Source organism: Bufo bufo, chromosome 2, assembly GCF_905171765.1.
Source record: "Bufo bufo chromosome 2, aBufBuf1.1, whole genome shotgun sequence".
In the NCBI taxonomy this organism is placed as follows: Eukaryota; Metazoa; Chordata; class Amphibia; order Anura; family Bufonidae; genus Bufo; species Bufo bufo.
Genome location: NC_053390.1, coordinates 477,902,102 through 477,926,793, shown reverse-complemented (window position 1 = coordinate 477,926,793; position 24,692 = coordinate 477,902,102). Strand labels below are relative to the sequence as shown.

The 24,692-nt window shown below is 46.9% G+C and overlaps 1 protein-coding gene across 1 annotated transcript in view; it reads right to left on the bottom strand.

The window, feature by feature from the left end:
• The window catches only part of LOC120990939 (protein unc-13 homolog A-like), a 2,175,961-nt gene that overhangs the window by 1,417,257 nt on the left and 734,012 nt on the right, over positions 1-24,692 (bottom strand). Inside the window, exon 19 of the mRNA XM_040419831.1 lies at positions 14,044-14,213. Coding sequence (XP_040275765.1) covers positions 14,044-14,213 — 170 coding nt within the window. The remainder of the gene's footprint in view (positions 1-14,043; positions 14,214-24,692) is intronic.

Here is a 24,692-nt window from a genome sequence, read left to right as displayed (position 1 = left end):
TCCCAAGGCCCGGGTGCCTAAGTGCTGGCTGAAATCCTTGGTATAAAAATCCTTCCTCCAGTATTGGCACTTGCCTAAGGTTACAATACCTTCTTTTCCTAGCTGTCTTCACTGCTGGATTTGAAAGGTGGCTGCAGGTTTCTCCCAGGAGGTGCTGTCCTACTACTGGGGTATCTCAACTGAGCTATCCTTAGCCTCAGGAGCTTCAGGTTGACTAAGTGACTCCTCTAGCCCCCTGGAATACACTAACTCTCCCCTGGCTGGGCCGTCCTATATATAACTAGGGCTCTCTAGCTCCCTCTAACGCCTGGGAGGCTAAACTGCACCCTGACAGGCGGGACACCCAGTTAACACAGGGAAATCATACATGTAAAAACACATTAACCCCTTTGTGTAGTGCCCACCTTTACCTAGTGGGACACTACATACCCCCACGCTATGACGTTGCCCGTCCTCGGCGCAACATGAGGGGCCCGCCCATCTGGAAGCGGCAGCCTGAAAGACAAATGAAGAACATGCATACACAGCAATCACCACATTAAAAATATAAATAAAAATGACAAACAGTGTCACTGAAAGGAGTGGTGAAAAGGGGCGTCGTTCTCTTCTCTCAGGATAATGTAAGGGAACAGGGGCGCTGACCTGGTGCAGCGTATCAATAATACCAGGATTAGTCCATAATAAGCAAATTGTCCATAATGAACAGTAGTAGTCCATAGAAACATGTAAAACGTCAAATAACAATTCTTGGAGGCTCAAAGCATATAAATGAGTCCGTACCCAGGTTTGCAAAGGGTTAAACAGGGGTTTCCCGTGAGGGGCTACCTGGGCCCATAATGTAGTCCCCAAACCTCACAGGTGGGTGCCCCCTGGTAGAACGGGTGGACCTCCTTATTGGCAGGGGTTCTTCTTCCTGCCTGGACTCAGGAAGGTCAGAGGAGCCCATCGCCTCTGGAGCTACTTCAGGAGCTCTCTGGGGTAAGGTGTCCTGAGGCTGAGGGCTAACAGGAACGGGAGCCGGAACCATTAAGTTCAACCAGGGTGTGAGAAACCAATGGAGCGGTTCTTTGTCATAGAGTAAGTTCTCCACAGCCTGCACAGGGTCCACAGGTGGAGCTGGCAATTCAGGTTCAGGAGACCCCGGCTCAATGTCCTCTGCCGCCGGTTCTCCTTCTATACAAGGCTTTAAGCGATTTCTATGGACAATTTGAGAACCTTTACCTTCTCTGGAGATTTGGTAAATATGAGCTTCAGCATTAGGGATGGCAGAAATAATATAGGGAATCCTTTCCCATTTACTGTCCAACTTGCTGGTTCGGTGGTTGTTTTTCAACCATACCTTGTCTCCTAGAGCTAGGGGTTCCGCATGGGCAGCCTGGTCATAGTCTTTTTGTTGTCGTTCCCGAGCATTCTCCATGCGTTCCTGAACGATCTCCTTAGCATTGAGGAGACGTCTTTGGTGCTCCACTACCCAATCAGTCCTTGGCAGTGGGTTAATCACATCCGGCACTTGCACACCCAGGGAGTGATCCGCAGGCAACCTCCCCTGTTGGCCAAACATCAAATAGAACGGGGTGTAACCATGAATGGTGTTGTTATCGGTGTACATGAGTTGTGGCAACAGAGTAGGCCAATCACCCCTCGTCTCAGGGGGTACTGCTCTCAGCATTTCAATGAGAGTTTTATTCATCTTTTCACAGAGTCCGTTACCTTGCGGATGATAGGCGGTGGTCCAGACTTTCTGGCAATTATGCAGCAGGCACATCTCTTGAAACAGTTGTGACTCAAACGCAGACCCTTGGTCAGTGAGGATTCTCTGGGCAGCCGTAGGGCAGAAGGAAATGATTCCAGAACGCCTCTGCTGTAGTCTTAGCTGTCAGGTCTTTCACAGGCACTGCTACGACAAACTTAGTGAAGTGATCAATAATGGTCATGGCATAAGTGTACCCTGAGCGACTCAGCTCCAACTTCACATGATCAATAGCAACAAGTTCTAAAGGAGTTTTACTTACGATAGGATGGAGAGGCGCCCTCTGGTCATGGCGTTCAGTCCGCCCCACAGCACAGGCAGTGCATTCTCTGCACCATTTCTCAATATCTTCTCTCATCCCAATCCAATAGAATCTTCTGCGAATGGTGGCCTCAGTCTTCTGCATGCCGAAGTGTCCGGACTGGTTGTGGTACATTTCTAGCACCAGACTGGCATCTCGATGTGGGATGAGGATCTGATATATCCTATCACAGGACACTGGATCCAAACTCCTTCTGAGCAACAGGCCTCTCTGAAGGAATAGTTGGTGGCGATGTCTCCACAGTCTCGCTAGTTCTGGGTCTGCACTCTTCCTGCGGATTCTCTCAGGGGTTTTCCCACCGGTGAGGAAGTCGAGCAGTTCACCGAGGACTCTACTTTCGGACTGGAGCTTAATCCACCCTTCTTGGTCGCCTCTGGACTCAGGAACATCTGATGAGGGATGATCAGCAGCAGGGAGGTTTTCAGTACGGATATTATCCTGCTGGGCAAATTTATTGTAAAACGCTGGCATTTCCACTTCTTCCCAGGCATCCTTTGGTTCATCTGGGGCTTCTGTAGTGGGAAGCCGCGACAGGGCATCAGCGTTATCATTGGAGTGGCCTGCCCGGTATTTCACAGTGAAGTCATAGTTGGCAAGGCGGGAGGCCCATCTTTGCTCCAGTGCCCCTAATTTGGCTGTATTTAGATGTGCCAGGGGGTTATTGTCCGTGAAGGCAACAAACGGTGTGGCGGCGAGATAGTCTTTAAACTTTTCGGTCACAGCCCACACTAAGGCAAGAAACTCCAGCTTGAAGGAACTGTAGTTCTGGTCGTTCTTTTCAGCTCCCTTCAGGGATCTGCTGGCGTAGGCAATTACCCTCTCTTTGTTATCTTGCACTTGAGCCAACACAGCCCCCAGGCCTCTTTTACTGGCATCTGTGTAGAGGTGGAATGGCTTCTGATAATCTGGGTAACCCAGAACAGGGGGTTCAGTCAACTTCCTCTTTAGGAGCTGAAAGGCAATTTCCCGTTCTTCGTTCCACTCAACAGGAATTGGAGTTTTTGGGCTGTTCTTTGGATGCCCCCTCAGGAGTTCCTGGATGGGATCCGCAATTTGTGCGAAATGCGGGATGAAACGCCTGTAATATCCTGCAAAACTGAGAAAGCTTCTCACCTCTTTCACGGTGGTAGGAGTAGGCCAATTGCGGACAGCAGCAAGTTTATCAGGATCAGGCTGTACTCCTTCGGCACTGACAACGTGCCCTAGGTATTTTACCGCTGGTTTCAGCAGGTGACACTTAGATGGCTTGATTTTGAGACCATATTTGGTAAGGACTTGGAACACTTCCGACAGGTGTTCTAGGTGGTCCTCATACGTGTTGGAGTATATAATGACGTCATCTAGATACAACAATATGGTTTCAAAGTTCCTATGGCCTAAACAACGTTCCATCAGCCGTTGAAATGTCCCTGGAGCGTTACACAGTCCAAACGGCATGTAGTTAAATTCAAACAGGCCCATAGGTGTAGTGAAAGCAGTCTTTTCTCGATCTTCTGGGGCCATAGGTACTTGCCAGTACCCACTAGTCAAGTCCAAGGTGGAGAAATAGGCTGAAATAGGCTGATGACCCCAAGGCATCTTTGAGGGTGATTTGATTTATCTTTCTGTAATCCACGCAGAACCTTATGCTGCCATCTTTTTTTCGCACAAGGACTAGGGGCGCAGCCCAGGGACTGTGACTGTCCCAAATTATGTTAGAGTCTTTCATCTCTTGTATCATCTCTTTCACAGACTGATAGGTAGTAGGTGGTATGGGTCTGTGCCTCTCCTTGATAGGAGGATGAGAGCCAGTGGGTATGGTGTGTTTGATTACACTGACCTCTCCGTAGTCCTTGGAGTACTTGCTGAAAGCCTTGTGGTGCTCTTTTACCAGATTCAGAACTCCCTCTATTTGCTCCTTCGGGGTCGATTCGTTCCCCACATGAAGTTCTTCCCACCAGGATACTGTAGAGGCACTGGCAGGGGCGCTGCTGCTCTGTGAGGTCTGGAACGTCTCCGCGGCAGGCAGACAGATCACATCCTGGAAAGACACTTGGAAAAGCTGAGCAACGGGGCAGTGCTTAAAAAGAGTAACGGGGTGATCACCAAAGTTAATTAAACGGACAGGCACTTTACCTTGGGACACGGTCACCAGACTCTTGGCTGTCCGTACGAAGGGGTGATTCTCAATCTGGATGGGTTCCACTAGGGCTTGGTAGTCCTGACCCTGGATCCCTAACACTGCACGGCAGCAAAGGATGATCTGAGAATTTGGAGGCAGGATTACTGGCCGGTTGTCCCAGATCCGAACAGTACAAATTACCCCTTTCTTGTCGGCAAACCTTTGTTTAGCGCCCAGCACGCTGATAGTCTTTTGGATGACCCTTCTGGAAGCAGGCGAGGCTGAGGATATACACTCACCTAAAGAATTATTAGGAACACCATACTAATACGGTGTTGGACCCCCTTTTGCCTTCAGAACTGCCTTAATTCTACGTGGCATTGATTCAACAAGGTGCTGATAGCATTCTTTAGAAATGTTGGCCCATATTGATAGGATAGCATCTTGCAGTTGATGGAGATTTGAGGGATGCACATCCAGGGCACGAAGCTCCCGTTCCACCACATCCCAAAGATGCTCTATTGGGTTGAGATCTGGTGACTGTGGGGGCCATTTTAGTACAGTGAACTCATTGTCATGTTTAAGAAACCAATTTGAAATGATTCGAGCTTTGTGACATGGTGCATTATCCTGCTGGAAGTAGCCATCAGAGGATGGGTACATGGTGGTCATGAAGGGATGGACATGGTCAGAAACAATGCTCAGGTAGCCCGTGGCATTTAAACGATGCCCAATTGGCACTAAGGGGCCTAAAGTGTGCCCAGAAAACATCCTCCACACCATTACACCACCACCACCAGCCTGCACAGTGGTAACAAGGCATGATGTATAAATGTTCTCATTCTGTTTACGCCAAATTCGGACTCTACCATTTGAATGTCTCAACAGAAATCGAGACTCATCAGACCAGGCAACATTTTTCCAGTCTTCAACAGTCCAATTTTGTTGAGCTTGTGCAAATTGTAGCCTCTTTTTCCTATTTGTAGTGGAGATGAGTGGTACCCGGTGGGGTCTTCTGCTGTTGTAGCCCATCCGCCTCAAGGTTGTGCGTGTTGTGGCTTCACAAATGCTTTGCTGCATACCTCGGTTGTAACGAGTGGTTATTTCAGTCAACGTTGCTCTTCTATCAGCTTGAATCAGTCGGCCCATTCTCCTCTGACCTCTAGCATCCATAAGGCATTTTCGCCCACAGGACTGCCGCATACTGGATGTTTTTCCATTTTCACACCATTCTTTGTAAACCCTAGAAATGGTTGTGCATGAAAATCCCAGTAACTGAGCAGATTGTGAAATACTCAGACCGGCCCGTCTGGCACCACCAACTATGCCACGCTCAAAATTGCTTAAATCACCTTTCTTTCCCATTCTGACATTCAGTTTGGAGTTCAGGAGATTGTCTTGACCAGGACCACACCCCTAAATGCATTGAAGCAACTGCCATGTGATTGGTTGACTAGATAATTGCATTAATGAGAAATAGAACAGGTGTTCCTAATAATTCTTTAGGTGAGTGTAGTTTGGTTCAATGCCTCAAGCACTTCAGAGTAACAGTTTTTAAGGACATTGGTCCCTAGGATCACAGGGTGTCCTCCTTTATCTCCTGCTTGTACCACAATTACACCTTGCTGTGGTAAGGTGGCCTCTCCCACCTGAAGAGTAGGTTCCCAGTATCCGTGAACTTTCACTGGCTTCCCGTTGCTGGCAATGATATCTAGCCAGGACTCTGGTGGCAGGGTGAGGAGACTTGGATCCCAGAACTTGTCAAAGGCAGGTCTTTGGACGGTGGTGACCTGTGACCCCGTGTCCAGAAGGGCTTCAAAGGGTACCCCGTTGATACATATTTTAATTTTTGGACGGGATCCCATGTATTTAGGCATCCAGCTTGGATCCTTTGGACCTACTGTTCTACCTCCCGAGGGGCGGTCCTCTGCCTCAGGGGTTGCCCGTTTAACTGCCAGCACATTGATTCAGTATGTCCATATTTCTTACAATGATGGCAGACAGGCTGCTTTCTACTTCTGGACCGGTAACTCGGTCGCCCATCCGGTTCTTTTGGATATACATCCCTATAGGCAGGTGGGAGTCTTGGAGGAAAAGGGCCTTCATCTTCCAGTAGTATTGGTCTTTCCCACTCCACTATTTTCTTGCATACTTTCGCTAAGCTCAGGGTGAGATGGTTCACTTGCTCCATTAGTGCTGTCACTATATCTGTCACTGGAGCCTGGGTGGCTTGACTGACTCCAGTGGGCCCCACATTAACAGTCTTTGGCTGACAAGTCTGAGTTTCAGGGAAGGCTGCTGGCCCTGTGGCAGGGTTCTGGCCTAGTATACTGATGGCCAATTCTTTAAAGTCCAAAAATGTACAGTGGGGGTGTTGAGCTGACAACATCCGCAGCTGGCCCTTTAAATGTTCAGTACTTATACCCGCAATAAACTGCTCCCTAAGAGTCCTGTCCTGGTCCTCAGCTTCTTTGGGATCCACTTGGACTACAGCTCTCAGTGTCTCTTGTAAGGACAGGGCAAAATCGCGGAGCGACTCCCCAGGCTGCTGCTTTCTGCTGAAGAATCGCATTTTAACTTCGGACACCGTTCTGGCCTCAAATGTGGTGCCGAGGCGATCAAAAATCTGCTTCAGGCTACTCTTCTCAGAGCGGGGCCATGACATGACTTCCCTGCGAGCGGCCCCTTCTAACTGAGCTAAGAGGATCTCCATTTGTTGTTCGGCAGTTATGGGTTAAAGCCGGAACAAGGCCAATATCTGTTCCCTAAAGTCCTTTAACTTGTGAGCTTCCCCTGAATAACGTGGGAACGAGGGGGCCCCAAAATAATACGGCATGGTTAACGGCATCAGGCTCGGCGGTGCCGCGGCGGCAGGGGCCCTAGAGTCGGCTGTGGGTACTTCGGAAGGCACGACTGGGGCTGCCTGCCCGATTTCCTCAGGTGCGGACATGGCGTTAATAGGCGGGTATGGCCCTTTAAATGTAGCGGAGCGGACCGGAGCGGCAATGTAATAACTTTTTCAAGTAAAGTCTTTGAGCACTAAAGGGATCCTCTCCGGTGCCCTGGCAGGGGTCGGGAATGTTCCGGTAAGGTAATCGGAAGGGCCGGCAAAAGTTTAAAGTCTGTACTTACTCCGGTGATGCTCGCTCCAGATCTCGTGAGATGCGTGACTACGTGCGTTGAGCGTCCTGCGTACATCGTCAGCAGGTGGGCGTGGCCTCTCGCAGCTCCGGGACTCAGGTAGGCGGCACCTTTTCTTCCAGACAGGGCGGCGTTCTTCCTCCTTGTTGGCTGGGCGATGACTCCACCTTGTTCTTTTTCGCGCCAAAACGGGTCCCACAAGGCGCACTTGTAATCCAAATCTGGTTAAGCGGCCATCTTGAGCAAAACGCTGTCTATTCACTGACAGCAAGCGGTGGCTTAAACAAGCAGCAACAGTCCATACAATATTATCTTCACACCGCAAATTATTACAGTTCTCTTTGGCCCAGCAATTTTTAATAAAGCAATTAGGGCTTGGTCACTTTAAGGCAAATAACGGCACACAGTTTTTGTAATCCGCAATGGCGCAGGAATGATCATATCCTGTTCGTCACGCCAATTTATGCAGCACGCCAGACCTATAGGGTACAGCGACAGTGAGGTCACGGTATGGGCAATCGAGGGTTACTCACTTTTCTAAGGAGAACCCTGGGCAGGCATGCAACAGTGAAAGGAGAGGCAGACACTAGTTCCTCTGGGGCACACTCCGTAGATAGGGACCAGGCCTGATGTTGGGTGAGGTGCCCTGGATGTTGTAGGTGTTTTGAGTGCCTTAGGTAAGGTCCCTTTAAGGATCGTGACGCCAGTGCCTGTAACGGTGGCACACCGATTTGTAGGAGGATTAATAGAGTACGCAGTTGGTAAACCAAACGTTGCTTTACTTCAGGAAACAGTCCAACTTTATACATACAGTTGCAGTAGATGATAATGCAGTCCTTTACAATACTAAATGCACAGCAGGTTTACTTCACAGCAGGTTTCAATCTCGCAAGATACTTGGAGGGCAAACAGTTAATGCTTTGCAGTGCAATGCTGCTCTATCCCCACAGCTATTCTAGCTGGCTGGATCCCAAGTGCCTAAGTGCTTGCTTAAATCGTTGGTATAAAAATCCTTCCTCCAGTATTGGCACTTGCTTAAGGTTACAATACCTTCTTTTCCTAGCTGTCTTCACTGCTGGATTTGAAAGGTGGCTGCAGGTTTCTCCCAGGAGGTGCTGTCCTACTACTGGGGTATCTCAACTGAGCTATCCTTAGCCTCAGGAGCTTCAGGTTGACTAAGTGACTCCTCTAGCCCCCTGGAATACACTAACTCTCCCCTGGCTGGGCCGTCCTATATATAACTAGGGCTCTCTAGCTCCCTCTAACGCCTGGGAGGCTAAACTGCACCCTGACAGGCCGGACACCCAGTTAACACAGGGAAATCATACATGTAAAAACACATTAACCCCTTTGTGTAGTGCCCACCTTTACCTAGTGGGACACTACAAGGGCACCTCACCTATTACCCGGCCTGGTCCCTATATCCAGAGAGTGCCCCAGAGGATCTACGTGCCAGCCTCTTCATCACTGCTATACGCCTGCCCAGGGTATCCTACAAACTGTGAGTACTAAGAGCAACCCTCGGTCTGTTAACTGACCCCCTGTGACCTCACATTCGCTCACCCTAAAGGACTGGCGTACTGCATATATCCCACCCTAAAAATTAAAAGTAATAGTTAGCTAGTGTCAGTAGTGGTGCATCCACTGACCGACAATTATGGAAGGACCCTAACAGATGCACACTGACCGACTAACAGATGCTAACTGACCGACTGACAGATGGTCTCTGACCACCAGTGACAGAAGGACACAGGGTCCCTAATGAAAGGAGGTAACTGACCCTCCCTAATAGATGCCTAATGACGGACGCCCACTGACCGACTGTAACAGGCGCTTAGTGACGGACACCCACTATCCGCCAGTTATAGACGGACAGTTTATAAATTGATTTTTCTTTTTTTCCACAGTAAATGTCCTGGCTGTTAGTAAGGCCTCATGCACACGACCGTTGTGTGTTTTGGGGTCAGCAAATTGCGGATCCGCAAAACACGGATGGCGTCCGTGTGCGTTCCGCAATTTGCGGAACAGCATGGACAGCCATTGAGATAACTGCCTATTCTTGCCCGCAAAACGCGGACAAGAATAGGACAGGTTATATTTTTTTGGCGGACCACGGAACGGAGCAACGGACGCGGACAGCACAAGGAGTGCTGTCCGCATCTTTTGCGGCCCCATTGAAGTGAATGGGTCCACATATGAGCCGCCAAAACTGCGGCTCAGATGCGGACCAAAACAAGGGCAGTGTGCATGAGGCCTAAATATAATGGATGTGATCTCCATGATAGGTTTATCATGGAGACCACATGATCAGGGACCAAAAATAATGGTCTCTGATGGTTACTGTGCTGAAGGCAGATCTTCAGCACAGTAACCAGTGCACCATTTTGTTTTTTTTAATTCTATGGGAGGGGGGCTTCTGCCCTTCATTAAAACATTTGGGGGCCATATTGCCCCGATCGAGGTGCTGGGGGACCCGATCGAGGCATAATTCATTACTCTCTCTCCTCTCCTGAGGAGAGAGAACTACTGTAAGTGTGGTGGCGGCTGGAATATAGTCTGCGGATGCGGTGGGCCGCTGCCGCCATCTTTGTTAATGTACTGGGGGTGGGGTGATGAACGGGACCCAGCTTTCCCTTATGGGGAAGCTGGGGGACCTGATCCTCGCACCGGAGACTCTCTCCCTCCTCTCTTACACTGTATCACGGCGATCATGTGATCAGAGAACACTTGTCACTGTCTCCGTCTCTGATCACTGCCCCCAGCCCTCAGATACCTGCGGTAGTTGCGGGCAGGCAGCTCCTGCGCTTTTTTTTATAGCGCTAGCGTGGGCTGAAGTGCCAACGTAAAAAGGCGGCACTCCAGCCCAAGGCCCCTTAGTGACCGCCATAAAAACACCTATGGGTGGTCACTAAGGGGTTACAGAACACAAACTTTGAACAACTTTTGGGTGCAGCGTGGAATTTTCTTTTCTATTTACTTGGATGCTGGATCACTTCCACAGCCGCTGGCACAGCGTCATTCACATTGCTTCTGCTGTGCCGCTTGTGTTTTGTTTTTTTGGATATCTCATATCTATCTATCTACAGTATCTATCTCATATCTATTCCATATCTATCTGTCTGTCTGTCTAGCTATCTGTCTAAAATTATTGAAGAAAGGCAGCATTCTGACTTCAGTGAAACAAGTGGATTCCTTTATTCACCCAACACTCAATGCCATTGAGTGGGTGAATAACAAAATCCAAATTTTTTTATTTTTACTTGCATTTATTTTTATTTTTTCATATTTCTTTATATTCGTTATTTACTTTTTTACTTTGAATGCAGAGAACAAATTATCTACATGTCCCTGCTGTCTATATATACAGAGCACTGGTAACAGTGACTATTTTCAGGTGTTTTCAGATTATTTAAGAGAGTTAGGCCCCTTTCACATGGGTGAGAATTCTGTGCGGGTGCAATGCGTGAGGTGAACGCATTGCACCCGCACTGAATCCAGACCCATTCACTCCAATGGGGCTGTGCACATGAGCGGTGATTTTCACGCATCACTTGTGCGTTGCGTGAAAATTGCAGCATGCTCTATATTGTGCGTTTTTCACGCAATGCAGGCCTCATAGAAGTGAATGGGGCTGCGTGAAAATCGCAAGCATCCGCAAGCAAGTGCGTGACGATCAGGATGGGGACCTGATCTTTATTATTTCCCCTTATAATACAGTTAAATTAGGGATGGAGGGGTTAAAAATATATATATATTTAACTCACCTCATCCACTTGTTCGCACAACCCGGTCGTCTTCTTTGAGGACCTGGGTGGAAAAAGACCTTTGGTGACGTCACTGTGCTCATCACATGGTCCATCACTATCCATGTGATGGACCATGTGATGAGCGCAGTGACATCACCAAAGGTCCTTTTCCTCTCAGGTCCTAAAAGAAGAAGGAAGACGACGAGCCGGGCTGCGCGAACAAGTGGATGAGGTGAGTTTTATTTTTTTAAATTTTTTTAAAGGGTTTCTACCAGATTTTTAGATTTTTCGCTGACTGACACTAGCGATCTGCTAGTGTCTGCACTACCTAACAGTGCTCTTGTACCGCTGTCGGACGGCTCCATGCGCCGGCATGTTCACTGTGGTCCGACAGTCACTGCGCCTGCGCCGAATACAGAAGCGCACGGCGCAGGTGCTGGAATTCAAGATGGAGCGAGGTTGGCTGTCAATCAAGATGAGCGGGGCAGGCTGGAGGGAGGCGGTGGGCGGCAGAAATAGTGAGTAGACGGAGCCTCTAGGTGCTGAAAAGATGCCCCTATAGCACCTAGAGGCTCATTTGCATATCAATAAAAGTATGTTTTTAAGCTTAACGGCAGCAGACAAAGGTGATACAAGAGCACTATTAGGTAGTGCAGACACTAGCAGATCACTAGTGTCAGTCAGCGAAAAATCTCAAAATCTGGTGGTAGAAACCCTTTAACCCCTCCATCCCTAATTTACTTAGCATTCTGTATTAAGAATGCTATTATTTTCCCTTATAACCATGTTATAAGGGAAAATAATAAAATCTACACAACACCGATCCCAAACCCAAACTTCTGTGAAGGAGTTCGGGTTCGGGTCTGGGTACCAAACATTCAGATTTTTCTCATGCGCATGCAAAACGCATTAAAACGCTTTGCAATCGTGCGGAAAAATCGTGCATTTTGCCGCAACGCACCCACATCTTTTCCCACAACGCCCGTGTGAACCCAGCCTTAAGCAAGTCTCCTGGGAAAACTTGCTTAGGGAAGCACATTTAGGGCTCATGCACATAAACTTGTGCAATTTGCGGTCCCCAATGCACGGACACCATCTGTGCGGTTGCCGCAGACAGAAACAGACCCATTATACTTAAATGGGTCCATGATCCATCCACACCACAAAAAAATAGAACATGTTCTATTTTTTTGTGGTGAGTAGGCACCAAGAAAAACCCCACAGAAGTACTCTGTAGTACTTCTGTGGGGTTCTGTGCCTCCCTTCCACACTGCTCCTTCTGGATTGTGGACCCATTTAAGTGAATGGGTCTGCATCCGTGATATGGTGAGCACATGGCCGGTACCCAGCAACGTCTGTCTACATGAGCCGTTAGGGCTGAGTTCACACTTCAGTTATTTCCATCAATTATTGTGAGCCAAAACCAGATAAAGGTCAAAAACACAGAACATGAGGAAATCTTTCCATTATACATTATCTCTGAGTAGCCTTCACTACTGGTTTGGGCTCACAATAAGGCCTCTTGCACATGAACGTTTTTTTTTCCGTTTACGTTCCATTTTTTGCGTTCCGTATACGGAACCATTCATTTTAATGGATCCACAAAAAAAAAACGGAAGGTACTCCGTATGTCTTCCGTTTCCGTATTTCCGTTCCGTTCAAAGCTAGAACATGTCCTATTATTGCCCACATAACGGACAAGGATAGTACTGTTCTATCAGGGGCCAGCTATTCCATTCTGCAAAAAACAGAATGCACATGGACGACATCCTTATTTTTTGCGGATCCGTTTTTGTGGACCACAAAATACTGAAAAAGCCGTACGATCATGTGCAAGAGACCTAACTGATGGAAATAACTGACCGAATACCATTTTGACTCTGCCTGCAACCAATCGTGGGCCACGGCGGTGACTTCTCCCCTTGTGTCAAGTGAATAAATGTGACTGTTGATACAGTACTTTAGAATTTGGAGCCCTGCTTTTAATTTCGCCCAGAGCCACATTTTGTCTAAAACCGACCCTGGTTGGGGTTTAATTTGAATGCAATAGATGGTGGCAGAATATTTGGAGTGCATGGTAGGCTCTGTTGGGTTTGATTTAGGCTCATTTTGCAGCCTGAGAGTAAAGGGCATGCAAGATTGATTGCATTAAATAAATCAACCCTTGGCATTTGCACCGAGATCGCTTGACAGGGTGGTCACATCCATGACAATGATCATAACATTCACCCAAATAACTACTAAAATACAAAATCTACCTTGTTTATTTACCACATGTTTAAGACAGGGAATGTTAAATGAAACTATATGAAACACTATAGGGGAGATTTATCATGAGGCGAAAATTTGAAGTCTGTGTTGGAGTACTTTTTGCCACATTTATCAAATGTCTCATCTTACTTGATAAATTTGTCTTATCCTTAGACCTAACACATTTGTCTAGAGAAAAGCTACTCCAGTTTTCCTCCTTCACCTTCCTCCTGGAGTGAGATTGCGAATTAAAAAAAGTCTCAATGATAAATCTGGAGTGAAACTCATTAACATAGCTAACCACACCGACTTTTCCACCCACATTACAAAATTGGAATGAGTGGTGTATAAATGCAAAAAATTTGCAAAAGAAAGTGCAAAAAGTAAAAAAAAAAGCCCTATTTTTGTGACTTTTTGATGCCAGAATTCTGGAGTGAAGGTATGATAAATCAGGGCCTATGATTAAAAGAATATGGGACTATAAGCAATCAATGCCCACTGTGAGCCATGCTCTATCACCCAACATTGGTTGCTTGTCTCACTTTATGTGAGTGGACACAAATTATTTTAGCCATGTTCTGTAATAAAAAGTAGGGTGCAGGCTGTTAAATGATAGGCTGAACTGAAGGGAACTATGTCTTAATTTAGCCTTAAAAACTATATTGCTATTGTAAAGAAACAAAGGAAGTCATTTCCGCTATTGCCTTCTTTGATAAAACCATAAATGCCTCACCTAGATTGTACCATACGTCCATCTCTCCACTCAGTGTTCGAACTTCAATGATAGTTTGTCCCAAAAAATCATCTGACTCGCGTTTGAATCTTTGTTTCACTCTTGATTTTATGTCATCATCTTCATCCCATACACGTACCTTGATACGATCTGAGGAGTTGTGACACTCACTAGAAAAAGAAAAGAAGTCCCTGACTATGTAATACAGCTGTTTGCTAACCTTCGTAAATGACATGAAAAGTTGCAAATTTTAATTCTGTAGCCCAGTTCTTTAAACTTCTGACAGCTCATAACTATTCATTACAGCTCTATTCTTGTCACACTGATAGGAGTATGGCTTAGGCCTCTTTCACACTTGCGTTGTCCGGATCCGTCGTGTACTCCATTTGCCGGAAGTGCCCGCCGGATCCGTAACACCGCAAGTGAACTGAAAGCATTTGAAGATGGATCCGTCTTCAAAATGCGTTCAGTGTTACTATGGCACCCAGGACGCTATTAAAGTCCTGGTTGCCATAGTAGTGGTGGGGAGCGGGGGAGCAGTATACTTACCGTCCGTGCGGCTCCCGAGGCGCTCCAGAATGACGTCAGGGCGCCCCATGCGCATGGATGATGTGATCCATGCGATCACGTCATCCATGCCTGTGGGGCGCCCTGATGTCACTCTGAAGCGCCCCGGGAGCCGCAAGGACGGTAAGTATACTGCTCCCCCGCTCCCCACTACACTTTACCATGGCAAACAGGACTTTAGTGTCCTGGCAGCTATGGTAACCATTCAGAAAAAGCTAAACGTCGGATCCGGAAATGCGCCGAAACAACGTTTAGCTTAAGGCCGGATCCGGATTAATGCCTTTCAATGGGCATTAATTCCGGATCCGGCTTTGCGGCAAGTGTTCAGGATTTTTGACCGGAGCAAAAAGCGCAGCATTCTGCGGTATTTTCTCTGGCCAAAAAACGTTCCGTTCCGGAACTGAAGACATCCTGAACGGATTTCTCTCCATTCAGAATGCATGGGGATAATCCTGATCAGGATTCTTCCGGCATAGAGCCCCGACGACGGAACTCTATGCCGGAACAGAACAACGCAAGTGTGAAAGAGCCCTTAAATAAATGTTTATAAATTTCTGAAGTTCAGAGAAAAGTGATACACATGAGCTGTCAGATGAGATTCAATGTAAAAATAAACCCCTGCTGTTCTACAAATACACAGATTAGACCATTATACTGGGAAAATGGCTAGCATTTTTAATAAGGGCCAATTTAAAAAAAGATTTTTATCCCAAAATAAGTAGAATACAATAATAAAAATTGCCCCCAAAGGTGTACATAGCCCTTAAAGGCTATGAACACCTTTGGGGGAATTTTTTTAAATCATTTTATTGTACTCATTTTGAGTTAAATATATTTTTTTTAATTGGTCTTTATTAAAAATATGGCATCCTTTTTTCTGTACAGGGCTGGCATGCTCTAGTAGCACCCTTTGGATTTTCCGTCAGACCAGGAGCAGACTGGCTCCTTATCTCTGCTCTCTGCCCTTATAAACAACCATTTTAGCTCAGTTATTATCTTACTGATAAGAATGTGGCTTAAATAAGTGTTTATGACCTCTCAGTAGTTTAGAAATAAGGTTTATTAGATGACCACAAAGTGAATGTGAAGGGTACCAGTCACACAGCTAGAAAAACAGTTAACCCTTTACATAGTTGATACGATTGAAAAAAGTCTATCAAGTTCAACCAAGGGATAGGTGGGGACGCTAATCCCAGAAGGAAGTGAGACTCTACATGTTTTCATAAGCATTAATGTTGTTTACTTTTAAGAAATCATCTAAACCCTTTTTATAACTGTCCACTGTTCCTGCTGTGACCATTTCCTGAGGAAGTCTATTCCACAGATTCACAGTTCGTACAATAAAGAAGCTCTGACGCTTCTGGAGACTTAACTTTTTCTTATTCAGTCGGATACAGTGCCCCCTTGTCTTTTTTTAGGGCATTTTACATTGAACAGTTTTTCACCGTATTTTTTGTATGGCCCGTTTATATATTTGTATAGGTTAATCATGTCCCCTCTTAGACGTCTCTTCTCAAGACTAGGGATGAGCGAACCTGAACTGTATAGTTCGGGTTCGTACCGAATTTTGGGGTGTCCGTGACACGGACCCGAACCCGAATATTTTCGTAAAAGTCTGGGTTCGGGTTCGGTGTTCGTCGCTTTCTTGGCGCTTTTTGAAAGGCTGCAAAGCAGCCAAACAACAAGCGTCATACTACTTGCCCCAAGAGGCCATCACAGCCATGCCTACTATTGGCATGGCTGTGATTGGCCAGTGCAGCATGTGACCCAGCCTCTATTTAAGCTGGAGTCACGTAGCGCCGCACGTCACTCTGCTGTGATAAGTGTAGGGAGAGGTTGCAGCTGCTGTTAGGGCCAAATTAGACAGTGATTAACTCTGCAAAAACACTTAATTCAGTGATCGATCTACAGCTGTGGATCATTGAACTGCTGCTATTTAATTGCTCACTGTTTTTAGGCTGCCCAGAGCGTTTTTATGTCATTTTTTTCTTGGGTGATCGGTGGCCATTTTGTGTCTTGTGGTGCGCCAGCACAAGCTGCCACCAAGTCCATTTAACCATCAATAGTGTAATGATTTTTTTGCTATATCCTACAACAGGGGCTTGGCTGTGCTTGCTATTTTATTGAGGGGTAAAATACAATTGCCAAAATAGCAGTACCCTAAATCTGGTGTTTCAGCTGTGGCTAGCCAACTGTAATACTGTCTGCTGTCTGCCGAAGCACAGTTTTTGTTCTGGGTTGAATACAATTCCCAACTTAGCAATTCCCTAAATTATTTTTTTCTGCTGTATCAGGCCAAGTTTAAATTGATCCATAAAAGGGTATATTAGATTTAAGGTGCGGATAGTGACATCCTCAATAACTTCACATGCTACCGTGCATTTCCAAGTTTAATTCTGTCCGTAAACGTATACCTGTCACCCAGCGCCTAAATAGGCCTAAAATTTATATTCAGCTAAATCTGTGTTTATTGCTGAGGCTGGTCAATTCATTTAGTGTCCACCAAAGCACAGTTTTTGTTCTGGGTTGAATACAATTCCCAACTTAGCAATTCCCTAAATCAGTGGTTTCTGCTGTATCAGGCCAAGTTTAAATCTATCCATAAAAGGGTATATTAGATTGAAGGTGCGGATAGGGTCATCCTCAATAACCTCACACGCTACCGTGCATCTCCAAGTCTAATTCTGTCCGTAAACGTATACCGGTCATCCAGCGCCTAAATACTAGGCCTACAATTTATATTCAGCTAAATCTGTTGATACTGCTGTGGCTGGTCAATCTATTTAGTGTCTGCCAAAGCACAGTTTTTGTTCTGGGTTGAAATACCATTCCCAACTTAGAGCAGAAACCACAAATTTAGGGAATTACTATCAGGCCAAGGTTAAATCTATCCATAAAAGGGTATATTAGATTGAAGGTGCGGATAGGGTCATCCTCAATAACTTCACACGCTACCGTGCATTTCCAAGTCTAATTCTGTCCGTAAAAGGGAAACCTGTCATCCAGGGCCTAAATACTAGGCCTACAATTTATATTCAGCTAAATCTGTCATTACTGCTGTGCCTGTATTAGTGTAATACGGTACCTAAATAGATAGCCAGATAGTGTTAGGTGCCTGTAAAAAAAGGCCTGAATTTGAATTCAATACATTGGGCCAAATAATTTTTTTCTTATTGTGGTGAACGGTAACAATGAGGAAAACATCTAGTAAGGGACGCGGACGCGGACAAGGTCATGGTGGTGTTAGTGGACCCTCTGGTGCTGGGAGAGGACGTGGCTGTTCTGCCACAGCCACACTTCCTAGTGAACCAATTACCTCAGGTCCCAGTAGCCACCAGAATTTACAGCGATATTTGGTGGGGCCCAATGCCGTTCTAAGGATGGTAAGGCCTGAGCAGGTACAGGCATTAGTCAATTGGGTGGCCGACAGTGGATCCAGCACGTTCACATTATCTCCCACCCAGTCTTCTGCAGAAAGCGCACAGATGGCGCATGAAAACCAAGCCCATCAGTCTGTCACATCACCCCCATGCATATCAGGGAAACTGTCTGAGCCTCAAGTTATGCAGCAGTCTCTTATGCTGTTTGAAGACTCTGCTGGCAGGGTTTCCCAAGGGCATCCACCTAGCCCTTCCCCAGCGGTGGAAGACATAGAATGCACTGACGCACAACCACTTATGTTTCCTAATGATTAAGACATGGGAATACCACCTCAGCACGTCTCTGATGACGACGAAACACAGGTGCATACTGCTGCGTCTTTCTGCAGTGTGCAGACTGAACAGGAGGTCAGGGAGGAAGACTGGGTGGAAGACGCTGCAGGGGACGATGAGGTCCTAGACCCTACATGGAATGAAGGTCGTGCCACTGACTTTCAGAATTCGGAGGAAGAGGCAGTGGTGAGACCGAGCCAACAGCGTAGCAAAAGAGGGAGCAGTGGGCAAAAGCAGAACACCCGCCGCCAAGAGAGTCCGTCTGCTACTGGCCACCGCCATCTAGGACCGAGCACCCCAAAGGCAGCTTCAAGGAGTTCCCTGGTGTGGCAGTTCTTCAAACAATGTGCTGACGACAAGACCCGAGTGGTTTGCACGCTGTGCCATCAGAGCCTGAAGCGAGGCATTAACGTTCTGAACCTTAGCACAACCTGCATGACCAGGCACCTGCATGCAAAGCATGAACTGCAGTGGAGTAAACACCTTAAAAACAAGGAACTCACTCAGGCTCCCCCTGCTACCTCTTCTGCTGCTGCCGCCTCGGCCTCTTCCTCCACCTCTGGAGGAACGTTGGCACCTGCCGCCCAGCAAACAGAGGATGTACCACCAACACCACCACCTCCGTCACCAAGCATCTCAACCATGTCACACGGCAGCGTTCAGCTCTCCATCTCACAAACATTTGAGAGAAAGCGTAAATTCCCACCTAGCCACCCTCTATCCCTGGCCCTGAATGCCAGCATTTCTAAACTACTGGCCTATGAAATGCTGTCATTCAGGCTGGTGGACACAGACAGCTTCAAACAGCTCATGTCGCTTGCTGTCCCACAGTATGTTGTTCCCAGCTGCCACTACTTCTCCAAGAGAGCCGTGCCTTCCCTGCACAACCAAGTATCCGATAAAATCAAGTGTGCACTGCGCAACGCCATCTGTGGCAAGGTCCACATAACCACAGATACGCGGACCAGTAAGCACGGCCAGGGACGCTATATCTCCCTAACTGCACACTAGGTAAATGTAGTGGCGGCTGGGCCCCAGGCGAAGAGCTGTTTGGCGCACGTCCTTCCGCCGCCAAGGATCGCAGGGCAACATTCTTTGCCTCCTGTTGCCTCCTCCTCCTACTCGGCTTCCTCCTCCTCTTCTTCCACCTGCTCATCCAGTCAGCCACACACCTTCACTACCAACTTCAGCACAGCCCGGGGTAAATGTCAGCAGGCCATTCTGAAACTCATATGTTTGGGGGACAGGCCCCACACCGCACAGGAGTTGTGGCGGGGTATAGAACAACAGACCGACGAGTGGTTGCTGCCGGTGAGCCTCAAGCCCGGCCTGGTGGTGTGCGATAATGGGCGAAATCTCGTTGCAGCTCTGGGACTAGCCGGTTTGACGCACATCCCTTGCCTGGCGCATGTGCTGAATTTGGTGGTGCAGAAGTTCATTCACAACTACCCCGACATGTCAGAGCTGCTGCATAAAGTGTGGGCGCTTCCGGCGTTCACATCCTGCCACTGCTCGCCTGTCTGCGCTACAGCGTAACTTCGGCCTTCCCGCTCACCGCCTCATATGCGACGTGCCCACCAGGTGGAACTCCACCTTGCACATGCTGGACAGACTGTGCGAGCAGCAGCAGGCCATAGTGGAGTTTCAACTGCAGCACGCACGGGTCAGTCGCACTGCGGAACAGCACCACTTCCCCACCAATGACTGGGCCTCCATGCGAGACCTGTGTGCCCTGTTGCGCTGTTTCGAGTACTCCACCAACATGGCCAGTGGCGAAGACGCCGTTATCAGCGTTACAATACCACTTCTATGTCTCCTTGAGAAAACACTTAGGGCGATGATGGAAGAGGAGGTGGCCCAGGAGGAGGAGGATGAGGAGCAAGAGGGGTCATTTTTAGCACTTTCAGGCCAGTCTCTTAGAAGTGACTCAGAGGGAGTTTTTTTGCAACAGCAGAAGCCAGGTACAAATGTGGCCAGACAGGGCCCACTACTGGAGGACGAGGATGAGGAGGAGGTGGAGGAGGATGAGGATGAAGCATGTTCACAGCGGGGTGGCACCCAACGCAGCTCGGGCCCATCACTGGTGCGTGGCTGGGGGGAAACGCAGGACGATGACGATACGCCTCCCACAGAGGACAGCTTGTCCTTACCTCTGGGCAGCCTGGCACACATGAGCGACTACATGCTGCAGTGCCTGCGCAACGGCAGCAGAGTTACCCACATTTTAACGTGTGCGGACTACTGGGTTGCCACCCTGCTGGATCCCCGGTACAAAGACAATGTGCCCACCTTACTTCCTGCACTGGAGCGTGATAGGAAGATGCGCGAGTACAAGCGCACGTTGGTAGATGCGCTACTGAGAGCATTCCCAAATGTCACAGGGGAACAAGTGGAAGCCCAAGGCGAAGGCAGAGGAGGAGCAAGAGGTCGCCAACGCAGCCTTGTCACAGCCAGCTCCTCTGAGGGCAGGGTTAGCATGACAGAGATGTGGAAAAGTTTTGTCACCACGCCACAGCTAACTGCACCACCACCTGATACGGAACGTTTTAGCAGGAGGCAACATTTCACTAACATGGTGGAACAGTACGTGTGCACACCCCTCCACGTACTGACTGATGGTTCGGCCCCATTCAACTTCTGGGTCTCCAAATTGTCCACGTGGCCAGAGCTAGCTTTTTATGCCTTGGAGGTGCTGGCCTGCCCAGCAGCCAGCGTTTTGTCTGAACGTGTATTCAGCACGGCAGGGGGCGTCATTACAGACAAACGCAGCCGCCTGTCTACAGCCAATGTGGACAAGCTGACGTTCATAAAAATGAACCAAGCATGGATCCCACAGGACCTGTCCATCCCTTGTGCAGATTAGACATTTATAACTACCTCCCCTTAACCATATATTATTGTACTCCAGGGCACTTCCTCATTCAATCCTTTTTTTATTTTCATTTTACCATTATATTGCGGGGCAACCCAAAGTTGAATAAACCTCTCCTCTGTCTGGGTGCCGGGGCCTAAAAATATCTGACAATGGCCTGTTCCAGTGGTGGGTGACATGAAGCCTGATTCTCTGCTATGACATGAAGCCTGATTCTCTGCTATGGGACATCTCTCCTCTGTCTGGGTGCCGGGGCCTAAATATTTGACAATGGCCTGTTCCAGTGTTGGGTGACGTGAAGCCTGATTCTCTGCTATGACATGAAGCCTGATTCTCTGCTATGACTTGAAGCCTGATTCTCTGCTATGACATGAAGCCTGATTCTCTGCTGGGAGACTCTATCGCATGATAGGTTTCTTATAGCATGGGAGAAATGGAAGGAGTGGTATGGGAACTACACCAATTGAGGGTCAAATATGAGAACACACTAAATTATACAACTGATATATGGATCAGGGGGCTCTCTGGCTCACTCTTTTCTCTGTTTTTTAGGTGCAGTATATGTGTCACTAATTACCAGACGTAGATGAGGTCTAATGGTATTTTTCACATAGTAGTAAGCTTTTCAAGAATTTGCCTGAGCTAATATATGCAAGCCATGATTGGGTCTTTCTCATTGTGTCATTTTTTATAGTGTCATCGATTTGATTTAATATAACTAACTACCTGGCTTACACCACTTTGTTAGGTCACTTAACGATTAATGTGATCGTAAAGGTTTATGGAGTACTTCTAGTTATTTACTGTTTGTCTACCTGCCATTGTCATGTCAATTTGATGGAAATATTTGTCAAAATTTTAAAAAAAAGATTTGATAAAAAAAAGAAAACTTTTTTTAGGGGAAATTCCAAAAATCTGGATCTAATATAGTGTCCCTATTCTCTCTGTTTCTGTGACATATACGCTCCTGCATCTGAAAACTCTTTCTTTAGTGCAAATTCCACCAATCTGGGCCTAATATAGTGAATATAGTCTGTGTGTTTCTGTGACATATACTCTCTTGTATCCGAAAACTCTATATTTCAGGCAAATTCCAAAAATCTGGGCCTAATATATTGTCCATATTCTGTGTTTTTGTAACATATACTGTCCTGCATCCGAAAACTATTTCTTTAGGGCAAATTTCAAAAATCTTGGCCTAATATATTCTGTGTGTTTTTGTGACATATACTGTCGTGCATCCAAAAACTTTTTTTATAGGGTAAATTCCAACAATCTGGGCCTATTATAGTGTTCATATTCTGTGTGTTTCTGTGACAATCTGTCCTGCATCCGAAAACGCTTTCTTTAGGGAAAATTTCAATAATCTGGGCCGAATATAGTGGGACATTAGAAAACTCATTTTTTGGGAAAATTCCAAAAATGGGGATCTAATAAAGTGTCCATATTCTGTGTGTTTCTGTGACATATACTGTCCTGCATTTGTAAACTCTTTCTATAGGGCAAATTCCAACAATCTGGGCCTAATATAGTGTTTATATTCTGTGTGTTTCTGTGACATATATTTCCTGTATCCGAAAACTCTTTCTTTAGTGCAAATTCCAACAATCTGGGCCTAATATAGTTTTAATAGTTTGTGTGTTTCTGTGACATATACTGTCTTGTATCCGAAAACTCTATATTTCAGGCAAATTCCAAAAATCTGGGCCTAATATAGTGTCCATATTCTGGGTGTTTTTTGTGACATATTCTGTCCTGCATCCGAAAACTATTTCTTTAGGGAAAATACCAATAATCTTGGCCTAAAATAGTGTCCATATTTTGTGTTTTCTGTGAAATTTAGTGTCCTGCATCCGAAAAATATTTCTTTAGGGCAAATTCCATAATTTTGGGCCTAATATAGTGTGCATATTCTGTGTGTTTCTGTGAAATATACTGTCCTGCATCTGTAAACTCTTTCTTTAGGGCAAATTTTAACAATCTGGGACTAATATAGTGTCCTTAGTCTGGGTGTTTCTGTGACATATACTGTCCTGCATCCCAAAACTCTTTCATTAGGGCAAATTCCAAATATCTGGGCCTAAAATAGTTTCCATATTCTATGTGTTTCTGTCACGGCTGTATGTGAGCAACAAGAGTATACACAGTAAAAAGAGCTACTGACCGGACCCAAACTAGGGAGGATAAAGGGTGACCCCTGTCAGACCCTCAAAGCTCTCCCTATGCTGCTAAAGCACATGCCCGGATCCAAATGGCGGAACGAGGCATGCCCGCGTACCTAAGACTGATGACCACTGTAACCCCTACAATAGTGGAAGGGGCACGGCCACCGGTGCCCTGCTCAGTATATGGAGGGAACCGTGGCCACCTCAGATCCAGTCAGAAAATAACCAGGTACACAACAATGTCTGCACACTTAGCTGAAGGAGCTGCAGCCGCAGAGAAGACGGATCCAAGGACAGCTGGCAATATCCGGAGTGCTTGCTGCAGCAGAACACAGGTCCAGTGAACTGATAGCTACAAGTGAAGATACTCAAGCAAGAGCTACAACTGAAATGAGAAATATAATTCACGCCCTACAATAGGAGGAGGGGTGATTTAAAGGCAGGGAAATCAACCGCAGGAGGAACAGCTGGGAGGAAGGAAACAGAAAGTAAAGACTTCATCACAGGGGCGGAGAAACAGAGCAGTGAGAACTCCTCCAAGCTCTAGTAGTGACATCATCACAGGGGTGGAGAAACAGAGCTGTGAGAACGTCTCAAAGCTCTGGTAGTGACAGTACCCCCCCTCTACGGGTGGACTCCGGACACCCAGGACCCACCTTCTCAGGATGAGCCCTATGAAATGCCCTGATGAGGCGAGTGGCTTTAATCTCCGACACCGGAACCCACATCCTCTCCTCAGGACCATAACCCTTCCAATGAACGAGGTACTGAAGAGAACCGCGGACAATGCGAGAGTCCACAATTCTGGAAACCTCAAACTCCAGATTGCCATCAACCAAAATCGGAGGAGGAGGCAAAGAGGAGGGTACCGTGGGCTGGACATATGGTTTTAAGAGAGATCTGTGAAATACATTATGTATCTTCCAAACCCGTGGAAGATCAAGACGTAAGGCAACAGGATTGACGACTGACAAGATTTTATAAGGCCCAATAAATTTGGGACCCAGTTTCCAGGAGGGAACCTTCAGTTTAATATTTCTTGTAGACAACCACACCAGATCACCCACATTCAGGTCCGGACCAGGCACACGTCTCTTATCAGCCACACGCTTATACTTCTCACTCATCTTTCTAAAATTACTCTGAATCTTTTGCCAAATGGTAGACAAAGACGAGGAAAATCTCTCCTCCTCAGGTAAACCAGAAAGAGCCCCTCCCGAGAATGTCCCAAACTGCGGATGGAACCCATATGCACCAAAGAATGGTGACTTATCAGAAGATTCCTGACGACGGTTGTTCAGAGCAAACTCAGCAAGAGGGAGAAATGAACAC